Source organism: Natrix helvetica (assembly GCF_964273705.1).
Source record: "Natrix helvetica genome assembly, chromosome: 4".
NCBI classification, from domain to species: Eukaryota; Metazoa; Chordata; class Lepidosauria; order Squamata; family Natricidae; genus Natrix; species Natrix helvetica.
Genome location: NC_138550.1, coordinates 76,580,199 through 76,603,979, shown reverse-complemented (window position 1 = coordinate 76,603,979; position 23,781 = coordinate 76,580,199). Strand labels below are relative to the sequence as shown.

Below are 23,781 nucleotides of genomic sequence, written 5' to 3'. Positions count from 1 at the left end.
AAACATAGAAAGAAGCAATGAATTTGAAATTATTTGGATCATCTCTAGCACTACCAGAAAGTAAATTCCTTTGTACATCTAGCACCTTATGTTCTAAAATGTCCTTTACAAATTTGACAAACTATTTTTATTATTTACATCAAATCAACCACTCCTGTGTCCAGATAATCTTATTCTTGGTCTATTTGTACACCAATCACATCTTGTCATTATTATTTTTGTTAAAAGTGAATTCCTCAAATTTTGGACAAATATTTATGTATATGACATATAAGCCTAGAAATATCTGAGCTATCTTAATATCTTGTCACAAGAACTAATCCAGTACTTCCTGAAATCAAATGGTCTTTGGTTCCATTTGAAGCATATTTTGTCAATCTGGATTTTAGGTTCAATTTTCTTTTTCTCCCTAGTCATATTCTCCCTGAATATGGAACTGTCACTTAGGGTTCCCACATCATCATCAGGTGTATATAATAATGCAGCATATTGAGGTCCATGATGTTTTGTAAGTTGTTATGGCAACACAATAACAAGTAGGAGTCTTTCCTGATAAACAAAGCTTGAAAACTCCAAAAACTACTACAGGTTTGACCCAGAAGACAAAAGAATACTTGACCTTATTATTATGAAATATAAAGTCATAGTGGTCAGTGGTGCAAAAGACCTATTAGCCGATTCAGTCTTCCATTATCATATTTTCCTTTGATAGGATTTTAAAAGTGTCATTTTGGAATTTCCTAATGAATAAATTTCTACACTTTTCTCACTGTTTAAATAGCCCTGTGCAGTGCTTCATATTTAATTCCTTAAATAATCCTTTGCATCATACAGGGACACAAGAAGAGTGTTTATCTGCTATACTTCAAAGCAATTGTATTTTTTTCCTGGACCATATGGCAGTGCATAGCTGCTTTTAAGAGATATAGACAGGTGGTACATTTGGGCCCCCACTCATTCTGGAAGGCCTCTTGGCAATCAAATCTCAATGATTGCATAACCCCAACATTACAGAGGTGGGTGCCTTTATAATATGAGGAATTATTGCCACTACAATTTTGGGAAACGATTAAATAACATTTTACAGTAAATCTTACCTGCTCCTGTACATTAAAGTGAGAATAGATCTGCCATCAAAATTATGTTGCTCTGCAGAGCTTGTTAATGTAAGTATGACCTACAAGCCTGAAAATGATGTTAGATAGTGTTCCTTTTTCCTCACTATCAACAGGCATTGATATGGAATGAAGACAGAGAAAATTTATAATTCTGGAGAAAATATTATAGTCAGTGTGTAACTGGTGAGTTCTACACAATGAGCTTTATTCTTAAACTGTTCTGATTGCAGGTTAAACCCAAGAAATACTACTCTGAAATGTTCTCATATTTTTGTGACATTTGCCGAAATCAGGGCACTATAAGAACAGACATGATTACACTTAAGGCAGCCTTCGCTTTGGTTTTTCCTACTGACAAATTTATTTAAAAAAACCATCATTGTGGCCTTTCCTGTATACACTATGGGGAAGTTTTCTCCTCCTCCTCTACCATTTCTGAAGCTGCATTTCAGTTCCTTTGCAATCTGGTGTTCAGTTACATTGCAATCTGGAATATAATTGCTGGGAGGTAGTCGAGGGCCTTACCTGAGGATGGGGGTAGGGTTACCTAACATCATCATCATCATTACCAAAGAACATCTTCATCATTACCAAAGAACAACTTCATGATTACTAAAGAACATCACCCAGCAACTTGTATTTTGGAACACTGTAAGAAGCTAAAAGCTTACAAGAACAAACTTGCCAAACTTTGTTTTCTCCATTACACAGCTAAGAATCAATGGGCAAATGTTTGATACATATGCTGTAAATCCACTTAGTTCTTCAGATAGAACATATTAGAAAGAGGCTAATATCACTTTAGAAATCATCCCAGTATCTCCCAGTATCTGAAAAAGGCTTTACCAATGTTCATATGCAAGCCATGCCTTCAGCATGACTTGGAGAGAGATTTGTAAGTGTCCTGTTGAACAATGTTTCTATCCCTGTGGTGCCAGTCAAGTGGAATATATTATTCACTACATCCTCCACTCTCCTATTTACAATAAGATTAGGCACCAAATTATTCATGGTAGGTGAATGCTTCACTTATTCAAAGAAATGGCCCAATGAGAGCTTACACTTGTTTGGCACAAGCAAGACTTCCTGTCCCATGGAAACCTATAAATGCATTCAGGTGAATGCAGATAGTCTTCTCTCAGACCTTTATCCTGAAAGTGCAAAGATTAATGACTGAACCCGAATTTTGGTCTTAAATGATGCTCCAGATATCTTACTATACACCTTGTTCAATCTAATCCTTGTACAGAGCTACTGAAACCTGTGTTGATATAAATTGTGGTTAGCACTGGAATAAAGATACTCGGTCCTTGTTACAAGTGACAAGATAGTGAGAAAAAAGTAGCTTAGAGAGGAGGCAATATTCATCTCTAGTCTTTCTGCTTTGAAAATATTGGTTTGCATATAATCACCATGAGATGTAGGCAAATTGTAAAAGGGGCAGCTGAAAGCCCAGCATGGGAAAATAATTGAAGGGACCTTTCTGTAGGATTGTTAGCAGCCATTGCTCTTGTTCCTAACTGTTCTTCTCTTTTTCTAGTCAGGCTTGATCAGGACGCAGGAAGCGGATTACTTTTTGAAACCACTACCTCCAAATATTGCACTTAAACATAACATTTCTGTTCCTGGTGGTCACCATTCCCATGTACTGTATAAGAGATCGACTGAACCTAAACTAGTGATGGATAATAATGAGGTAATTGGGACTGATGAGAGCCAGCAAGAGCCTCACAATTATGTCTTTCAAGATAGCCAAGCATCTCACAATTCTGAGTGGCGTCAAAAGCAGCACTTTTGTGGAAGGCGTAAAAAATGTATGTAAAGATGTCTCTTCCTCTGTTTATTACTTAGTGTATTTTAAGACTGCCAATTTAACATTCAGATCTGCTTTTTCCAGCAAATAAATGTTTTCACACATAAGATGTGATCAAGAAATGATGTTCAATTGAACATTTGTTACTGCTTTGTATAATGTAATGTGTGAGAGGTTGCTTTAATGTAATTCCATATCAAATGTACAAGCAAATTGACATCACAGTGTTTGTAGTGTAAATGTATTATCCTGTTAGGCTTCACTGTTCAAAATTCTCTTTTCCCAATGCTTTAACTCCTTAACTTGGAACAATCAATCAATGATGTGTTGTATTTAATGCTTTCTTCTATTTTTTTCCCATTATTATTATTAGGATGCTGAAATGTATGTTGGCTTTTGACTACATCTGCATATTTCCCCTTTTTTAATCTTAGAAGGAAATAACCTGATATGAAAGATGTTTTGGGTCCAAATCCCATCAGTCCCCCGCCAATGGGCAGAAGATATAGTTTAAATCACCTAAAAAATTTCAGACTATCAAATTATACTCAATCTAAGCATCATTGGCCCAACCCAGACAAATGAAGAACTCTTAAGCTCATTGATTTAACTAGGGAAAATTAATGCACAATTTAAATCAATAATCCCCAGGTTACGAGCACTCCCTTAATGAATGTTTGAAGTTATGCAACAAGCAACCCCTAGCGTTTACAAACAAGTCCCAAAATTACAAATGTTGCAGCACCACAGCAATTGTTCGCCCTAAACAACTGCAGAGGCTCTGCAACTTTCCTCCTGCACGTTACAGGTCAAAATGGAGCTTCTGAGAGGCGGATCCACCCCTCAGAAGCTCGTTCAGGCCTCCAAGGGCTTCCCCCGGCACATTGCAGGCCAAAATGGAGCTTCCAAGGGGTGGAATTAAATACATGACAAACAGTATGTATTTAACAACCGTTGTAGCATCCCCAGGTCATGTGATTGTCAGTTGCAACCTTCCCAGCCAGCTTCCAACAAGCAAAGTCAATAGGGGAGACTGGATTTGCTTAATAACTGTATGATTCATTTAAGAACTGCAGTAATTTACTTAACAACCATGGATAAAAAGGTTGTAAAAATTGGTATGACTTAAGAATGCTTAGCAATGAAAATTCAGGACCGAATTATAGTCATATGTTGAGGAGAACCTATAATAGGAGGGAGTATCATGTTAAAAATTGTAAGTTAGTGCAGCCTCAAACTTGGGAGTACACGTAGATCTCCATATTATGACACTGGAAATTATAATATCCTTGACTTTAATTCTTGCTTATTTTCAGTTTGTTGGTTTGGTTTGATTTTGTCATTCACGTGAACCTATATAACTGAGTGTTATTTGAACATCTTTTCTCTTGTTGTTGCAGATATGCCTCAGCCTCCAGGTGGAGACACCTATATCTTGCCAGATGAATATAACCCTCTGCTGAGAAACAAGCGGTCGCTTCTGAAAGCCCATAAGACCAAAGAGTTCAATGTTGAGACTTTGGTGGTGGTTGACAAAAAGATGATGCAAAACCACGGCTATGAGAATATCACTACTTATGTTCTAACTGTACTTAATATGGTACGGATGTTCCTTTAAGCTGATTACTGAACATTTATACAGAATCCATAATATAATTGTCTAAGACTCCTCCAACGAGAATGTATCTCCCCTTGTTCCCAGACAAAAGTTTCTTCTTCTTGGGTTACTGAAAACATTTGATTTCTATGCTGTCTTAAATAGAGTCCAACATAACAGAGATGAAACAACATTCACGTCTTGGATATGAGTGACATTTAGCAAGTATGTTAACAAACCACATCTTTGCTTGAATACATAGCCCCACACCAGAGGTGGGTTGCTTCTGGTTCAGATGAACCAGTAGTGGAATTCAGGCCTGCCACACCCCCGAACCGGTTCCCTCACTGCCGCTGGGCTGCCACCATTTTGTTTCTAGTGACTGTGCATGTGCAGTTCACTGTAAATTGTTCTGCGCATGTGTGCAGAACAATTTACATTGAATAGTGCGTGCTTAGGTTGCAAACTGGCAGTAAAACTGGCAGCAACCCACCCCTGCCCCACACTGATGCCTCACCTGTTCCTCACTCATTCCTCAGTAGATTCTTGCAATGACTCTTCTTAAACCTCAGCTCCCCTCCTATTTTTCCCTTTGACAAATTTTTTTCCCATGAGCATAGCCACTTCAAACCATTAGAAATCTTCAAAGCAGAACCTGCAGGGTCACCTTGACCAAAAGAAGGCGTCATGTCCCTAGGACCTTCATAACATTTATGGGTAGAAATGAGTATCAGAAAAAAGGAGGGACTTAGGTTTTTCATCTGTAGCTATCATTCAGCTGGAAAGATACATCTTGTTTCCCGTTGCTGACCTCAGTGCAAATGTGCTTCTCTGTATACCTGTATGGGCAGGTGGATGGACACAAGCACATGCAGGCATATTCTCAAATGTCTTTCAATGCATAGAAACATCGAGATTATGTATGAATAATTACCATGAAATATGAACCTTTTTCACTGAAACTGCTGTGTAAAACTTTACAAATACACATGTTTAAGAAACAAATAACAGACAATATATACTATCACACACACACACACACACACACCTTGCATGACTTTTTTTTCTTTTTCTGTGCTATTTAAATAAAGACAAAAATAGGAGACTGCATTATAGCTATGGATGAAAATCAAACCTTGCACAAGTAGTTCTCAACATATGGCCACAATTGAGTCCAAAATTTATGTTCTTAAATGAAACATTTGTTAAATGAGTTTTTCCCCATTTTACAATCTATTATGGTCTTTCTAGCCACAATTATTAAGTGAATCCCTGCAGCTGTTAAGTTAGTAACATGGTTGTTAAGTAAATCTGGCTTCCCCATTGACTTTGCTTGCCAAAAGGTCGCAAAAGATGCTCACATGACCCCAGGACTCTGCAACCATCATAAATATGTACCAGTTGCCAATCCAGATTTTGATCATGTGGCCATGGGAATATTGTAACGGTCATATAAGTGTGAAAAATGGTGGGTCATGAGGCACTTTTTCCAATGCCATTGTAACTTTCAATGATTAGAAAATGAATGGTTGTAAGTCGAGAACTACCTATATTTTCATCTTAGTTTACTGATGGCACTCATTTAACAAGGTCTAATTGCTCCATGATTTCTTTAAAATATGTTTCAGGTTTCTGCTTTGTTCAGAGATGGAACAATTGGAGGTAATATCAACATTGCAGTTGTTGGCTTGATACTTTTGGAAGAAGAACAGGTAGAGTATATTCAATATTTTAAAGTAGAATAATTAATCTTGATTTTTAATCTTGCTCCTGGATTCAATTCTTGACATCTCAGTGCAGAAGTATCTTAGTAGCATTATGAGAATAAACCAATCTTTCCTTAGCTTGGTGCCTGCCAGATGTGTCAAATCACAATTTCTTGAAATGCATGCTGTAAGACAGCTTCAGAGAAACTACCGTTTATCATTGTAGTATTTGTACACTGTTGTAGTTATCTTTATGCAAATGTAAATTTAAAGAGAATAAACATATGAAACAGAATGTTCAGGATTGAGCTTGTTGATTTAATGCCCCAATTATGTTGCGTGATTAATATCTATGTTTCAAACTACTCATTCTCAACATAAGAACTTGTCTTCTTTTTTATAAATGTACATCCTGAATATTTGGTATTGAAACTTGGCCCTAGTTCTCAGAGAAGCTGCAAGCTCAATGCCTCATCCTCTGTCCCAATTTGGGCTAAATGTAATCTTCTCAGATCAGAGGCAGAGTTTCAGGTATGGTATGGACATAACTTCTAACTGCTTGGCTACATTAGATCATTCCTCTGAGCAATGGACAATTGCAAAGGAAGAGGACTGTAGCCTGGAGCACCAGGTTTGTCACTTAAAAAAATATTTTTAAGTGCTTTCAAGGTAAAGGAGTTCCATTATAACAGATCAAATTAAGCTGCTTGGCTCTTCTCTCAAAGAAGTCTGGAACTATAAGCAAAATTGCTTAATGATGTTCAAAGGATCTGGGCCAGACAACAGCATCACACATTGGCTGCTTCACAGAAGTGTTTAGCCAGAATATTTTTAACCACAGGTCAACAAATAATTAAGGGCTGATTCACACCTCTGGCTAAACTACAATGTGTGATATTTGCACATCCAATCAAGCCAAGAACAAACAAACCTCAGTATGGCTTTGTGTCTTGTATGAAGAGCCATTCTCTCAAGGGTTCACCCAGGTCAGATTCTATGTAGCCAAAGTTCAGAGAGAACTAGATCTCAATCCAGTGAGGCCAGAGGTGAATAGGGCAGCCCATAGCAAAAATAAGAGTTAATTTGTGTAAGTAATAACTGGCAAGCAAGGTATCAAGTGTCCAAAGCTGCAGCTGAAATTCAGCATAGCTAGAGGGAAACAGAGAATGCCAAGACAGGGGTCAAGTTCCAAAGGGAGTGATAATTTGGAGAAAGGGAATGTGCATTTCACCAGGTAACACTGTTTCTTTGAGAAGACAAGAAAATGCACATTAAGGTTGGAATATCGTAGAGTTGATAGAATCATGTTATGATTTAGAATTGGTTGACTGAATGGTTCAGACTGATAGGCCTCTCTGGCAGAAACTCTGCATGATTCAAGACTTCTAGCTCAATTCCCTCATAGTTCCTCCTCATTTCAAGGACCATTCTGGCCTCTTTCATTCTCGGTTATGAGAGATTGTCATTTCTGGACTGGTTTGAACCAAAATTGTTAACTATGTTCCATAGTTGTCATGAATCATGATGAGCCACAGTAGCATCACAAGCATGAAGGAATTTCAAATTTATTGCAACCCTGAAGCTAGGTACAAACTTGAAGGAAAAATCTGCATATTAATGAGGAAATAATAGGTTTATGTCTACCACTCAAGGATCATAGCCCCATATATGCATAGCCCCTTCAGGAGATGTGTTTTACAGTAAAAGAAAAGCCAGATCTTTTTATCTTCTTCCATTGACTTCAATGAATATTTTTATTCTGAGTTCATTTCTGGAGTATTTAATGAAATACTTGAAGGCACTTAAACATGTTAGCTTGAGGTATCATTCTTTCTTTCTTAAACCATGAAATAAAAACTCCAGATTATCATCTCTCCAGTTGTTACAACTATGTTGATGGTATATTTTCTACTTTCCCATCAATTATTTCCCTCCTTCCTTTTTTTTTTTAAGCTTTTGAATTGATTCCAAACTCCTGTGTAGTAGAAAACTCTACTAGCAATGTAATGCTTCATTTTATGTGCTGAGCGATCAGGGCTCCTAACGTGACAGCTTAATTACACTGAATGTTTAGATTTTCATGCTTGGACTATGTCCAACCTGAAAGAGTAGGAAGAATAATCTTTTGATCTTACACCTGTGACATAATTTTCCTTTATATCTCTGGCTTGGAAGTGCTACTCCTCTAAATGAGACTACCCATAACCATATATGTGTGTTATTGATCATATAAACAGAGCAAAAGGGGCTAAAAATTAGCTAGTGAATGGGGGGAAAGTAACAGTTCAAAACTAACTATATTTTACAGTTTACAGTTTAGTTTTGGATTAATTAATCACTTGGAATTGTACATAAGAAAATGCCTTTGGCAGATCTTTCCCATTGTTTTCCCCTAATTTTTGTCCCTACGCATTATTCTAAGAGAAAGTAATACTATTAGACAGACATAATACGATAATCTCTTCAGAGATTTTTCTATCTCCCTCGCTGTAAAGACATTAAAGATTTTTTTGACATTCTTTGTTAAAGTGAGGTGTGTTTTCTGGATTAATTTATTATCCAGTGTCCATGCTTAAGTTTAATGTTGAGAAACCATACATTTTGGACTTGATGCTTTGGTAGTTGACACATTTGGGAAGCAACTGATTTTGCTGTATAAATTACATTCTGGAAATATTGTGGACAAGATCCAGCAGTAGCTATGGCCAACTTTTAGGCACTGATAGCAACTGAAATAGACATATATCGTCATGTTCCACAAAAGCTTATTTCATATGTATCAAAGTCTTGAATGGCTACAAAAATATCAATAAAGTGTCCATTCATGTCAATCTATCTTATTGGAATTCTAGCCTTTAAAGTTAATTAACTGTTCATAAAGTCTTTTCTTTCTTACAAAGTATTCATAAGTGCAGACATTAACCCCATTTATGCAATAATGCTTTCCAAGATATTTGAACAAAATTCCTAGATAAAACCAAGTTCACTTCACCTCTTCTCCAATTAGTCAGTCATCTTGCTTCAGTATTAGAGAAGAAGATGAAAATGGCTTCATATATCCTCTCTGTGTTCAACACTCTTCTCTCCTGATAACAGATATTTTAGGTATTTAGATACACAGAACAGCAGCAAAGGTAAAAGAGAAGAGATAATATTAAACCTAGTATGTTTTCCTTCCAGAGTTTTTTGAGTGAAACGTGAATGGCTTTAGTTACCATAGTCAGCCATCAGGCAAGCATAGAGGAATTAGCACCAACCTTTCTAGCAGTCCTAATCTCAACATTTCTATGCCACCCAGCCATATCCAGGATACTGAGATACTCCATTTTTCAGAATATGGTCCCTTCTCCACTACTATAAAAATTATGGGTGACTATTAGAAATTCCTTATTGATCAAAAATGTATTACTTAGACTTTCAAGGACAAGGCAAATAATACATTGCAATCCAGGTAAATTGTACATATCACAAACCTCACTATTCATGTACAATTAACTAATGAAGAATTAGAATCTGTTGGAGGCTGGTAATTCCAAGGAGGAAATTGGAAAGTCAGAAAATATTTTGGAGGAAGTTTCTAAAAAATATCAGAAAATGGTAAAAAAAAAATTAATTAAGAAAAATGAAGATTTGCCACTAATCTTGTAAAAATAATAAATTTCATATCTCTTGTAATCATACTTTTCATAATCTTTATTTGCACTGGGTGACACAAAGGCTCAGTGGTTAATACGCTGGTCTTGTTGGCTAGAAAGTTGACAGCCCAGGTTCGAGACCCAAGAGTTGTGCAATGGAGTGAGTGCTCGTCTTTGCCTAGCTCCTGCTCACCTACCAGTTTGAAAGCATGCAAAAGCGAGTAGCTAAATAGGTACCACTTTGATGGAGAGGAAACTGCACTTCGTATCATTCTGACGACATGACCACAGAAATGTCTTCGGTCAGCACTGGCTCAACAGCCTTGAAAAGGAGATGATTGGAACCGCCTAGAGTCAGCAATAATCAGTGGAGTAAAATCTGCAAGAACTCCTTTCCTTTTCCCTTTCCATTCCTTATTAGCACTGCATCATTTGGTGAAGTAAATAACTGAGATTTAAAAACAGTACTCTATACTTTTGTTTCTCTATTTCTAGTGGGAAATACTGTTGCTAACTTGCAATTTCAGAAATTATTTTGTGTTCCAAGGTGCCATATCGACCCATTGGATGTGCCATAAAAGAATCAGTTGAAGAGAGTTTGTGCAATAATAATCAATGCTCATTATTTACTGATCAATTGACAGGATGCAAACCAGGTGTCTAACAACCAGGCCTACCAATCTAGGTACATCCAAGCCAAATATTTTTGCTAGGCAAGCCTGGTACTTTGCTGAAGGCTTGATAAATATATTGGTTTTCCAGTCCTAGAAAGAACTCCTGTATGAAGGTTCTGATGGATTACCTGGCCTTGGCTGGTGAGTTGCATTAGGCAATACAACCCTTTCTAATGAGTTTATATTAACAATGGGTCTTTGAAGTTCTTAAAAATGTCAAGTTGATTTTGCAAAGTAGACCAAAACATCAATTTATTTTGTCTAAGCTGCTTTCATAGAAGAAAAATATTGGTGTTCTGTTGTTTCTCAAATCTTGCCCCGAAGTGCTGGTCTGTTTTTATTCAGTTACAAACTGCATTTTTTAAAACATCCCTGCTCATTTTTACTTTCCAATTTTTTAAAAAACTGAGCGGAGGTGTTCCTTTGTTTGACTTGTCTGCAGCCAGGCCTTGTGATTAATCACCATGCTGACCATACCCTGAGTAGCTTTTGTCAGTGGCAGTCTGGACTGATGGGAAAGGATGGCAGCCGCCACGACCATGCAATTTTACTAACTGGCTTTGACATCTGTTCCTGGAAAAATGAGCCTTGTGATACTTTAGGTAAGTCTTTGCATGTACTGGGCCACAAATGCACCAAGGAGCCTTTGGCAAGACTGATATCTTCAAATGCAGGTACTGAATACCTGCTTAGATGATGAGAAAAGCAGCATTCCCATTATTTAAAATATCCAGTGATTGCAGATCCAAACAGAGACTAAATAATAACAAGTACATAGAGATTTATTCATGTTCTCCTTGTAATGTTACTTGGAGTAGGAAAATAGGAGTAGGAAAGTTCACCAATCTTATTAATGAATGAGAATATTCTATGCCAGCATCTTTCTTTATGCATCCACGGGACTTGTAATGCATCTCACTGAAGCTTCTAGGGATTACAGGAAATAAATATGTGACTCAAGCACAACAGCTGTATGCTATCAACTTTTACACTTTTTTGTAATTAAAATACATCTCTTCCTATCTTATTTTAATTGTCTAATCCCATTTTTCCCTGGAAGGCATGCTCTTTATCTTCCTTTTTTCACTTAAACACTCCAGGATTTGCACCAATAAGTGGCATGTGCAGTAAATACCGCAGCTGCACTATTAATGAAGATACTGGACTTGGACTTGCTTTTACTATTGCTCATGAATCGGGACATAAGTAAGTTTGTCAACCAAAAGAATGACCAATAGATGATTCTTTTAGATATCCAACCATGCTGTGTGATTTCCATTAAGTAGGGTTACTGCTTACGTTTTAATCACCGTTTGATATTTAAGTATAAAAGGAAACATATTGGAACTGCAGTGACATCTGTTATAAACACCTCAGTAACGTATCATAAAATGTTATACTGAATATATATATATATATATATATATATATATATATATATATATATATATATATATATATATATATATATTCAGTGCGTGCATGCGCATTTCAATAAACATTGTTCAGAACTAATAATCAAGATGGCAGCGGCGGCAGTGGCAATTAGGGAACCAGTTCAGTGGCATGGCAGGCTGCCATACACTACTGGTTCGACCAAACTGGGCCGAACTGGTAGCAACCCACCACTGAGATATATATATTCAGTTGTTATACTTTGTCAATATGTAAAATCTCTCTCTCTTACACCCACAGATTTATTGCAGAACAAACCAAAAAAAACTATGATAATTTGTAGTTGTATGCACAATTCATGTGCCATTGTATTTGTGCTAATATAAAGAAAGTGTTTAAAGCCATAATCTGGTCTGTTAATGTATTTTGCAATCACCAGCAGTGATCATCCTCACTGAATACACCATTGGATATCAGTGGCTAGGATCCAGTGCATATTATTAAACAAATTAGGCCAGCCCAGTTTAATGCAGGTTACAGTTGTATAGGGGCAAATAAATCAACTTGCTTTTATCAATCTGCTTATCTACCTAAATTCTTTTCTGCCTAAAATTATTTATAGCCTGTAAAAAATGCAAACATTGATAAGCATATGTGAAGCTATGTAGTCTAAGCTCTATGTTTATGCTGAATAAAATTATTTACATAGAATGTTTAAAGGGGCCCTTGAAATGTGTTGGAAAATCATTGTGTTTCAGAAGTATAACCAGATTAAGATTGTGCACAATACTGAAAACAGTAGTTGAGATTCCTCTTCTGCTCAATTTAAATTCTGGCATTATGAGACAGTATTTATAAAGGTATAAAGTTAACATTTTGCCTCTTACAGCTTTGGCATGGTCCATGATGGAGAAGGAAATATTTGCAAAAAGTCTGAAGGTAATATTATGTCACCCACACTAGCAGGACACAATGGAGTCTTCTCCTGGTCAGCTTGTAGTCGTCAATATCTCTACACATTTCTAAGGTACATGTGCTAAGTGAGTGATTTCAGTGAGGAAAAAACATAAGCTCTGAGAAAGTTGCTTTTGTCCCTTAAAATGGGAAAGTTTCGTTGCAGAAACCTGTAGGTACCAATATACATGCAGTAAGATCTGGTGAGTTTCAGACTCAGCGTTTCAGATTACACATGGTGATAAATCTAGTATGATCTATAGGGTTCATAAAATAGCTGTTGATAGATTTCATTTCCTCTGTTTATTTTTTGGGAGAAAAGAACATACTGCAGGAATTTGGTTAATGCATTCAAGGACATATGAGGGAGGAGACTGCATGCTTCCTATCTTTCCTGGGAACTCTCCAAATGAGTTGAAATACAAGTGTAAATGTCCTCAGCCACCCAACATGGGACTTTAGTCCCTGCAGATGGAGAAGACTCGTGTACATAAGACTCATGTCTTACTGTATATATTTTAGCACCAAGTTAATGGCAGCTGTGGGTGTGAGTTTTATAATAATTGCAAAACAACTAAGAAGTTTAAATCGAAGTTCTAGCTTCTCTTTCTCATATTTGGAAAATTCCATCATTGATCTGAGTCATTTAGCAGAAAAAACATACATCTTCTACATGTGCCTCATGATCCCAAGCTTGGCTGCCTCATATTCCTGCTTCCATCCATTTAATGGACATATGTAGAAAGCAGAAGAAATGTCCTTTAAGGACAAGAGAAAGGCAATGGTTAGATAAAAGTGGATTGAGCTTGAACCAAGAAGGTAACATGAGTAATGTCTCAGACAAGCCCCTCCCTAGTTTTCACAAGATAAAAAATTAAAGGGGAAAGCACACTCAGACTTGCAAGATTCTCTTACTAAAGCTTTACAGTAAAATTAGTTCTGATCCAAATGTCATTGGTTTCCTGGACTAGTCTATCTTGGAAAGCTGATATCATGTTATACAGAATTTCTATGAGGTCTGTGATCTAAAACTGTCCTCTTTCAGAAATGAATAGCTATTACAAATGTCACTTTTAAATCTGAATTCGATATAACCAAAGATGTCTTGTTTGGATTTCTTTAGCTCTCCTCAATCCTTGTGTCTTGCTGATCAACCTAAGCCTGTGCAGGAATACAAGTATCCAGAGAAGCTTCCAGGCGAGCTTTATGATGCAACTATTCAGTGCAAATGGCAGTTTGGAGAAAAAGCTAAGCTATGCATGATGGACTTCAAAAAGGTTTTAAAAATATTTTATTTAATCTAGTTTTAATCTAGATTAAATTTAATAAATTATTTAATCTAGGGGCTCTAGATTAATGTATGTGTATTATTATATCTTCTTCCTCATTTTATTCCCACAGGAAAGTGTGAGATGCATTAATTTGAAAATAGTGAATCTCCTAATTCTCATGAATTTAGATTAAAATTCCACCTAGATTAAAATTAATAAACTGATTTTAATTTAAATAACTACATACATACATACATACATACATACATACATACATATATACATACACACATGCATACTATCATATTTCATATGACTTCCCCATTTGAACTAGTTTTCAGAACAGTTTAGAATAGTGCAATAAAAGAGCTGCTAGAGAAAATAAAAACTAGCTAACTGTCAGCATTTCAGATAGCATCCAAAATTAAATTAGAGTCCAAGGCAACATGCTCCTCAAAGTTCCAATTTATTAAGAGAGCCATGATGGCACATCTGTGGGAAAACCCGAATCTGAAGCTTCTTCCATTTTCCCCCCAAGTTAAAGTTCATGATCTTGCCCCCACACCCACAGGTCCATCACATGGTCCAATCTTCCACTGCCATGCTGGCAGTTCCACCCATCCAGTTCTGATCAAGTGCAGAGGTGCCATGACAAAGGATGACCTTAGCAATCTAGAAAGGAATTTTATTACATCACATTCTGCTCCTTACTATTCCCCCTCCCATTTCCCTACTATAGAAACAGCATAGTAGATAGAAGTGTGGCAGGCCAAAGATCCAAAAGGAACATGGCTGCAAGCCTGACACTAACAGCATGAAAATTTCAAAATATTCATTGGGATACTGGAAAAGACCTTTGAATGAGAAGTGTCCTGGGAAAGAGCAATCCAAAGTTGGATTGACATCCCTGAAGAAACCTCTTTCCTAATAGCTTTGAGGATAGAAATCCAGAAAAGAATCTCTTGGTTTGATGTGAAACATTTGTATTGATCCCATATACAATATTTCGATAGAAAACTCAGTTACAGGTAATTCTCACTTTGCAACCACAATTGAACCCAAAATTAATAAGCAAGACAATTGTTAAATGAGTTTTGCCCCATTTTATGACCTTTCTTGCCACCATTATTAAGTGAACACTGCAGTTGTTAAGTTACTAACATGGTTATTAAATGAATCTGGCTTCTCCATTGACTTTGCTTGTCAGAAGGTGATCACATGGCCCCAGGACATTATAACTGCCATAAATATGAGACAGTTGTCAAGCATCTACATTTTGTCCAGGTCAGTAGTGGGTTGCCTGTGCCTGCCCAGAGCACCAGATACCATTCCGGTACCGTGCTCCAGAGGACCCACCTACCCGCCCGTCTTCCTTACCTGTCTTTAAACTCTTCAGCGCTTCTGCGCACGCACACAGTGCACACAGCACCTTGCGATGCTCCGCTGAGCAGCTATAGCGTCGTGGAGGCTCGCGGAGGTGTCGCTGGAGAGTAAGATGCAAGCGCATGCTGGGCGCGTTCATGTGGAGGACACCGGGCCCCTTTGCAACTGTACCGATTGCAACAGAATTCAGAACCCTCCACTGGCCCATGTGATCATGGAGATGCTTCAATGGTCATAAGTGAGAAAAGCAGTCAAAAGTCACTTTTTCCAGTGCTGTTGTTACTTCAAATGGTCACCAAATGAATTGTTATAATTCAAGGACCACCTGTATTTGAGTAACATTTCTTGTCATTCCATGGAATTCTATGGATGTTATACATGTAGAAGTTCTGTCATTGTCATTGTTGCCCCTCCATGTAGTTCTTGTCCTGTTCTAAGATAGGCAAAAAACCCAACTCTGTATGTAGATGTTGTATGATATGTAGCTACTAAGAGCACCACTTTGCTTTCCTCCTATAAGCTATTTTTTGTTCTAACTATGGATATATTTGGAAATAAATCATTCTTAATGCAGTACTTCCCTTATTGCTATTTTTCCATCCAGGATATCTGTAAAGCATTGTGGTGCCATCGAGTTGGCAGAAAATGTGAAACCAAATTTATGCCAGCTGCAGAAGGTTCAATCTGTGGTTATGATATGGTAGGAAAATATTTGATAGATATTACTTATATAAATGTGCATACAAGTGGGAGCTATAAAGAAAGTGAATTGAAATGGAAAATAAAATGTATTGCATCACTATTTGAATTGAACTGAACTGAATTGAATTGAATACTTTATTTTGCCAAGAGTACTTAGATATGCAGACATTCAGTATCTGTTAATCACTTTTAGTACATCTGAATCATTTCCATTTAGATATGTATTTGTTCCTTTCCTTACTGAGGGTTTTTTTTCATATTATCCTATGCATAATAAGTATTCTTTTGATTATTTAATGTATTGAAGAGTCAGACTTGCATCCTCTTTCCTCAGTGATGCCAGTATTAAAACTTAAGAAGCTGATCAGGCTTTCCCACAGCTGATAGAAACTTTGGTCATCCCCAAAGGTTGCCTGGGAAATCATTTTATTAGAATCGCTGCACCCTTGGGATCAGGTTATGGTCCTGAGTGTCCTCATGTGATCTTGGAAGTCACATAAGAAGAAAGTTTAAATATCCTCTTAACTCCATAAGCTCTAGTTGGTTTCCGGTCATTTTTGGTGATGGCTGTACCAGGAAAGACACATCTATGAATATCATATCACTGATTAATCCTAGACCTTGTGGAACAAATAATAGTATTTGAAAGAGAAACTTCATGAGAAGAAGTCTGGAATAATCAAGTAATCAAGTTTTTGTTTTTATTTAAACCTCTGATATTCTGGTCAATCCATGAGCAGTTCATCCAGAAATGTACATGGATTTCCATGCTGATTGCAAGGGTGGGCAGATGGTGAAGCTTCATAGGGTTTTATAGGTCAGTACTTTGAGTTGCACTTGCTAGGAACCAGCATAACACCTGCAATGAAAATGTAATGCTGGTGAAAAAGCTTTAATCTCTCTGTATAAGATCTATACGTGAAAGCAGAAATTGCTCACACTTTTTTATTTTATGTTGGACTCATTTTCTTTACTTCCTTGCTATGTCCTGCTTCTGCTCTCCTGTTTCTTCTGCCTAGTTTTCTCTCTATTCCCACATTTGTTTAAGAAAAATGTCTTCAGATCACTGAAGATTCTTTTTTATATATTGTTTATTCAAGAGGGCTATGTCACAATAATATCAGTGAGAAGCCTTGTCTCTTTCTTCCATTTAACAATACTTTACCTCTCTTTAATCCATTCAGTATTAGTAGTTGGTCTTCCAACTTCTTCTCCCCATAAATACCTTTCCCTCTACAGGCACATTTTGTCTTCTTTTGGCACCATTACAGATCTCTCTGAAGTTATTTAGCCATTAATTCACTCTTCCTTTCCCTAACCTATCTGCATCTAATTTTGTACCCTATGTCCTCCTTTTTTTCCACAGAACCTTATATCCCACAAACTCCATATCCTCCTCCTCTTGCTTTAGCATAGGGCAGTGATGGCGAACCTTTTTTGGCTCGCGTGCCACAAGTGGGGGGAGCGCAGGGGGGTCGAGTGCAGGCATGCCGCACCCATAATGCAATGCGCGACACCCCCCAGTGCACATGCGCGCACAACGCGCCCCCCCCCCCATTTTTACAATTTTTTTGCCCTCCCCAGGCTCCAGGGGCTTTATAGGAGCCTGGGGTGGGCGAAAAGCGCTCCGAAGGCATCGGGGGAAGCCTCGGACAGTCCCTGAAGCCTTCGGAGCGCTTAAAACCACCCTCCGAGCAACCCGGAAGTCACTTCCGGTTTGCTCGGAGGGTGGTTTTAAGCGCTCCGAAGGCATCGGGGGAAGCCTTGGACGGTCCCTGAAGCCTTCGGAACACTTAAAACCACCCTCCGAGCAACCCGGAAGTCACTTCCGGTTTGCTCGGAGGGTGGTTTTAAGCGCTCCGAAGGCTTCAGGGATGGTCCCTGAAGCCTCCGGGGGGGGGGAGGCTCTTGTCGCCCTCCCCAGGCTCCTATAAAGCCTCTGGAGCCTGGGGAAGGCGAAAAATAGCTTTTAAAAAGGTGAACTCAGCTGGCCAGCGTGCGCATGCGCGCTGGCCAGCTGACAGGGCAGCACCTCGCTTGCCCTGACAAATGGCTCCGCGTGCCACTTGTGGCACGCGTGCCATAGGTTCGCCAGCACGGGCATAGGGACCTCTTTGCAATACCATCTCTCAGCTTTTCCTTCCTCTTGCCTGTCTGTGTTCCTTCTCTGTGTCTCAAATGGCTTCTTCTAATCCTAGTTAAATGTAGCGGTATTCTCCCAGTAGTTCTCAGTAATTTAGCATCAAATCTCAGATGTAAGTAGTTCAACCCAGATTTGATCCAGATAAGTAAGGGGAATTGGCAGAGACTTGGGGGAGTCTTTCACCTGTAATTTATTCCAAAAGACATTTCTGTTTACACGTGTGGAAGTTTTCATCCTAATACGTGGGAAGCTGATTTGTACCAAGATTACAGCAGAGAACAAAAATTAGAAAGTCTTTCCCCACATGACATTACAAAAATCATTGCAGAATTATTATTTATATAAATTAAATAATATTGAGTGAGCCTCAAACAAGGCAGAATCATGCTGTATAACTGCAACAAGCTGCAGACATTGCCTCTCTGAACACACAAATGAAAAAAAAATTGTGAGGTGTAAGCATTATTACAAATAGTGGGATAGGAGGGTTTTTTTGCCCTTCAGATGTTGCTGGACACAAATTACTCATTGTCTGCAACCAGCATGGTTAATGAGCAGCAGTGATGCAAGCTGTAGTTCATTATCACACAAAGAGTAACAGGTTGCCTATCTCAAAGCAGCCAATCATATTCATTACGATTATTTTTAGCTTCAGTTCTTAGAAGAAGAAATATCATATCAGGCTCTTTTTCCAAACAAAACTATTGAGTCATTTGACTCCAGACAAGATTTCAAGGATATGTCATAAACAAGGCACATGTCAAGTTGAATGCAGACAGACTCAGTTTAAACTTTCACATCAAAGCCAGTGTGTACTTTTAGGTTAAATGGGGTGTAATCCTGACTGACAGTCCCAAGAGAAGTGCTGTGTGTGAGAGTGTGTGTATTTGTCCAAGAATAACAGACAGGAACAATCAATTTCAAACAAATGACTTCATTTATAAATCAGATAGCATGCACAATTTCTTTGCTTTCTTTACTAGGTGCACATTTACTATTTTTAACATGTCACTTGCCATAAATCATTCTCATAAATATAAGGGGATACAATCTAGAACAATAACATCAAATCTGACAAGATGACTGTAGATAGTCTCTTTGAAATATAAGATTCTAAACACAGTCCCCTGGTCCAAATGGGGGAGAAAAGCCATGAATCTAATATGGAAGCAGGCTGCTGTATTCACCTAAATGCACACCCAAATACAGAAATTGCCTCTCAGAACTATACTCTTTTCAGAAGGCATCCTTTTGAATATGCAACAAAACAAACATTGAACATAACAAATAGCACCCATTCAGGTATGCATCATATTCAAATTCAATCTGATACACGTGCAAAATCCTGCTTCTCTGCATGGTTTATTATCTTTATTCAGGATCAGAAATATTCCCAAAATACAGAATATATTAAATGACTTATTTTTGTGAATGAAAAGTGTCTTTTCCAGCAAGGTGAATAAAACAGACTCATAGTCTACAACCAGTTCCTTCTGTTGTTCAATTATCTCACATGTATATATTGCCTGATACCTAAACATATAAGATTAAATAGATCTTCCTAGTTTAGCTGATGTGTGTTGATAGTATCCACTTTATCTGATGCATGGAAAAATCTCCGACTTGTACTGTGAAGCTTATGGGATAGAACTTGAGATATGGAGCTGCTACAGACCTAAGTGTTTGACAGCCAGCTTCAAACAGTCAAATGAAACTCACTCTCAGCAAATAAACCATTAATTTCTAGTGCAACTTTAACACTTTACCTTCTAAAACTATCAAGATGTACAACACAAAAGGCGTACTTGTCCATATTCACTCTTTCCTTTTGTAACTTTTAAGGGAGAGCCTTTTTTTTCGCATTTCACATATAAACTGATTCATTTCAAGGATAAAAGGCAGAATGCATTCAGTCTACATTCACTGTATATCTGGAAATAAAAAATTCTTATTCTTTCAATGCCTAGGAATTATTATTACAAGTAATGGATGAAGATAGGAACATATTGGTTGGTCCAAATCTGATTGAGGCAGTTATATCAATATAATTTATCAATGTCAATGTGGGTTATATGTCAAGAAACAGAACATTCAGCAATTATTATTATATAGAAATGTTTCCATAATGTATATATTTTATGTTCCAAATGTACATATTTTTGCAACTATACGCAATTTTATATACACTGTATACACTGTTCCTAAGTGTATGCTCTTTTCCATATACAGACAGTTTTTAAAATGCACTCTATATTTGATTCAATTCTTGAGGGAATATTTCTTCATGTTCTGTTTTTCAAAACAAAAACAAAATTATAATCATTATATAATTTTATTTTTTAAAAAAAATCTTAAATTTTAACTCTTAACTTTTTAATTTCGAGGGAGATGGGCCATTTAGAAATATGAAATATAAATCAATAAATAAAATAAAAAGGTCTTTTTACATTTGTTGAATTATATTTACAGTATAGCTATGATTGTTCCAGTAATAAATCCAGGTTCTTCTCTCACATAATTAATTGGATTACATATCTATGCATATTGCAGTGTTTGCCCACCTAGTATGTTACAAAAATTTAGATAAGTAGAAGCTGCAAGAAATAGCATGAGAGAAGCACAAGAGGATAGGAACCATATTGTTCAAATTAACATATTAATGAACCAAACATGCATTCATTAATATGACAAAATAGCAGGTGGCAAGGCAAACTTAAACAGAAAGTAGTGGGCTAGTATAAGGTGACCAACTTTTTTACAATGAAAAGGAGGACAAAACATGTTCTATTGTCCAAAATGCTAAGGTGACCAACTTTTTTACAATGAAAAGGAGGACAAATAAATTGGAAAAAATATATCGTAAATAAAAGAAATATTTTATTCATTGCAACAATAATACACTAAAATATGATATATGCATAATAAAAACATTTGCAACATTTTATATTGTAATTATGCTTACATGCCTGTTAATTATTATTTAAATGAGTACTTTTCCATTGAATTAATATTTTTGTCAATGTATCATCTTCTAACAATATATTGGAAATATCTGAACAAGAAACATCCTTCATATTGAATTTTACGGCAAGTGCTGCAGCTAGAGTATCAACATTCAATCTCGATTTCTCACTTGTCGAAAAATCATTGGCAATTGAAAAAAACTCTTTCAACTGCTGCATTAGTTCCAGGGCAGCACAATGTAAATTGAATAAGTATAAATAAATGTTCACATGGAATATGTTCATTTTTGAAATGGCAGAAAATATCCACCCATCTTTTATCAATTTCAACATGTTGATTTTCCCATTGTATTAATTTTTCAGAATTTAAATATACATTCAGTCTTCTAATTTCTTCAAAGAGACAATTGTCATCTATTTTAATGTCGAGCATTTCTTTAGATAAAAATTCAACACAAGATTCAATATCTGTTCAATATACTTGCGATGAAGTAAAAAAAAAAAACACCATTAAAAACTGTTTAATAAAATACGTCACATAACGCGCAACAGATTAGCCTTCAAATATCAAAAAGGAGGACATATAGGAGGACACTTTTCGAGGGAGGACAGAACTTACAAAAGGACGACTGTCCTCCCTAAAGGAGGACGGTTGGTCACCTTAGCTAGTAGCAATCAACTCTAGTCAACATCTGACTGGAATGAACGATTTCAGCCTTTTCTGGTAATCTACAGATGTTTTGAGACTTCAACTCCCCAAATTCTCAACCAACTGTATGAGACATAGACATTTTCTAAGATTTACCTCTTTTATCATTGCCTACTAAGCTTTCTTTCTAAAAGGAAAGTGAAATATAGATATTGACATTAATACCAAGACCCTTTTTAGACTGTGATTTAAAGCCTGAAATACTTGAACTGAAATAACTCTTCAAATACTTAACACTGACTAGTCAAAGACCATTAAAAATGAATGTACGTTTGAAGTGTTTTCCCATTTGTTGTTGTTTTCCTTCTTTTGATGCACTTATTTCTATTTTTAAAAATGTTTATTTTTTACATTTGTAGTAAAAGTTAGATATTATGTTAGAAGTTAGATAATATACAATAAGTTAGATAATATACAGTAAGATAAAGCTGGATAATATACATTAAAACATTTATGTGTTTCTGCATATCAAATATTTGTCTTCAAGAAAAATAATGTGGAACAACAATGATTGCATTTTACTAGTAGTGATATATACAGATGTACTACTTGTCAATTCTCACTTTCCAGAATTGACATTCTGGGCATTAAGTTTAGGAATAACAATAAAGCATACAGAAGTTAAAATCAACATTGACCGCTGTGGTCATCTTCTATTTTTACACCAAACATGACTGAAGTTGAGACAATGGCAGTAACATCTCAAATGAAGGTGTGGATATAGTGAAAAGAAATGAAGTTTTTATTATTTTGTCCCCTGGACAAGTTATGTGACCTTGGACATGCTGTAGTTTATCACAAAGACCAGGTGTCTGAGAGGAAAACATAAATCTTGTTGCAAAAATGAACTCAACTAAACCCCAAGCATCTCATGTTTTAGTTATAGCTCAGCTGAAGCAGGAATTCTGAATTGTAATAAATCAGTTTAAATGAACTCTAGTTTTTCAAAGCCTTTTAAATTAGAAATTGGGTATAGAGCTTTTAAATTTTTTGAATGTTGATTAGAAGTACTTTCTCAACATAGACATATCACCAAACATGATGCATATATTAGGACTATATTTAGCAGCAATATTTGTATTAATATTTGCTGTTTCTCATGTTTACATGTAAACCCATCCTTGAGAGAGATGGGCAGTCTAGAAACATGACATATAAAATAAATAAATACCATGTTTCCCCCAAAATAAGACAGGTTCTTATTTTCTTTTGACCCCGAAATAAGCACTTGGCCTTATTCTTGGGGAGGTCTTATTATTTTTGAGGTGCAGGAGGCCCCTTAACCTCGGCCCATGGCCCACAGATCAGCTGATCCAGAACTGGAAGTTCTGTCTCTGTTTCTGACAGCTCGGGTTTGCAGGAGCGGCCTCTGTGAGGCTGTTCTGCATTGATGGCAGGTGCATGTGGGGCACATGGGGCATGTTCCCTCCCTTCCCCCCAGGAAATGGCAGGGACCGGCTGCGCATGCATTTAAATATTTTAGGGGAGGGCTTATTTGGGGGGAGGGCTTATTTTAGCACATGCACTCAAAAGTCTGATTGGTCTTATTATCTGGGGAGTCTTATTTTTGGGGAAACAGAGTAACAAAATTAATAAATAATAAAATAAAATAAATAAATAAGCCTTTTTCATGTTCTGTCACAAATGCATGAAGAGGAGAAAAGTGGTAGAGCTTTCATTCTACTCTACTTATCTTTTGTCTTCAACAGGTCTTCAGG

General features: G+C 36.8%; 1 protein-coding gene across 2 annotated transcripts in view; it reads left to right on the top strand.

Moving 5' to 3' along the window:
- ADAMTS16 (ADAM metallopeptidase with thrombospondin type 1 motif 16) overlaps window positions 1-23,781 on the top strand; it is a 79,214-nt gene that overhangs the window by 14,870 nt on the left and 40,563 nt on the right. The window contains exons 2-10 of one of the 2 annotated variants that reach the window (XM_081952968.1): window positions 1,232-1,301; window positions 2,659-2,932; window positions 4,332-4,531; window positions 6,157-6,240; window positions 10,986-11,145; window positions 11,644-11,749; window positions 12,828-12,965; window positions 14,016-14,169; window positions 16,151-16,246. In XM_081952968.1, the coding sequence (XP_081809094.1) occupies window positions 2,800-2,932; window positions 4,332-4,531; window positions 6,157-6,240; window positions 10,986-11,145; window positions 11,644-11,749; window positions 12,828-12,965; window positions 14,016-14,169; window positions 16,151-16,246 (1,071 nt within the window). In that variant the 5' untranslated portion in view covers window positions 1,232-1,301; window positions 2,659-2,799. The remainder of the gene's footprint in view (window positions 1-1,231; window positions 1,302-2,658; window positions 2,933-4,331; window positions 4,532-6,156; window positions 6,241-10,985; window positions 11,146-11,643; window positions 11,750-12,827; window positions 12,966-14,015; window positions 14,170-16,150; window positions 16,247-23,781) is intronic. The other variant, XM_081952967.1, reaches the window with a different exon arrangement.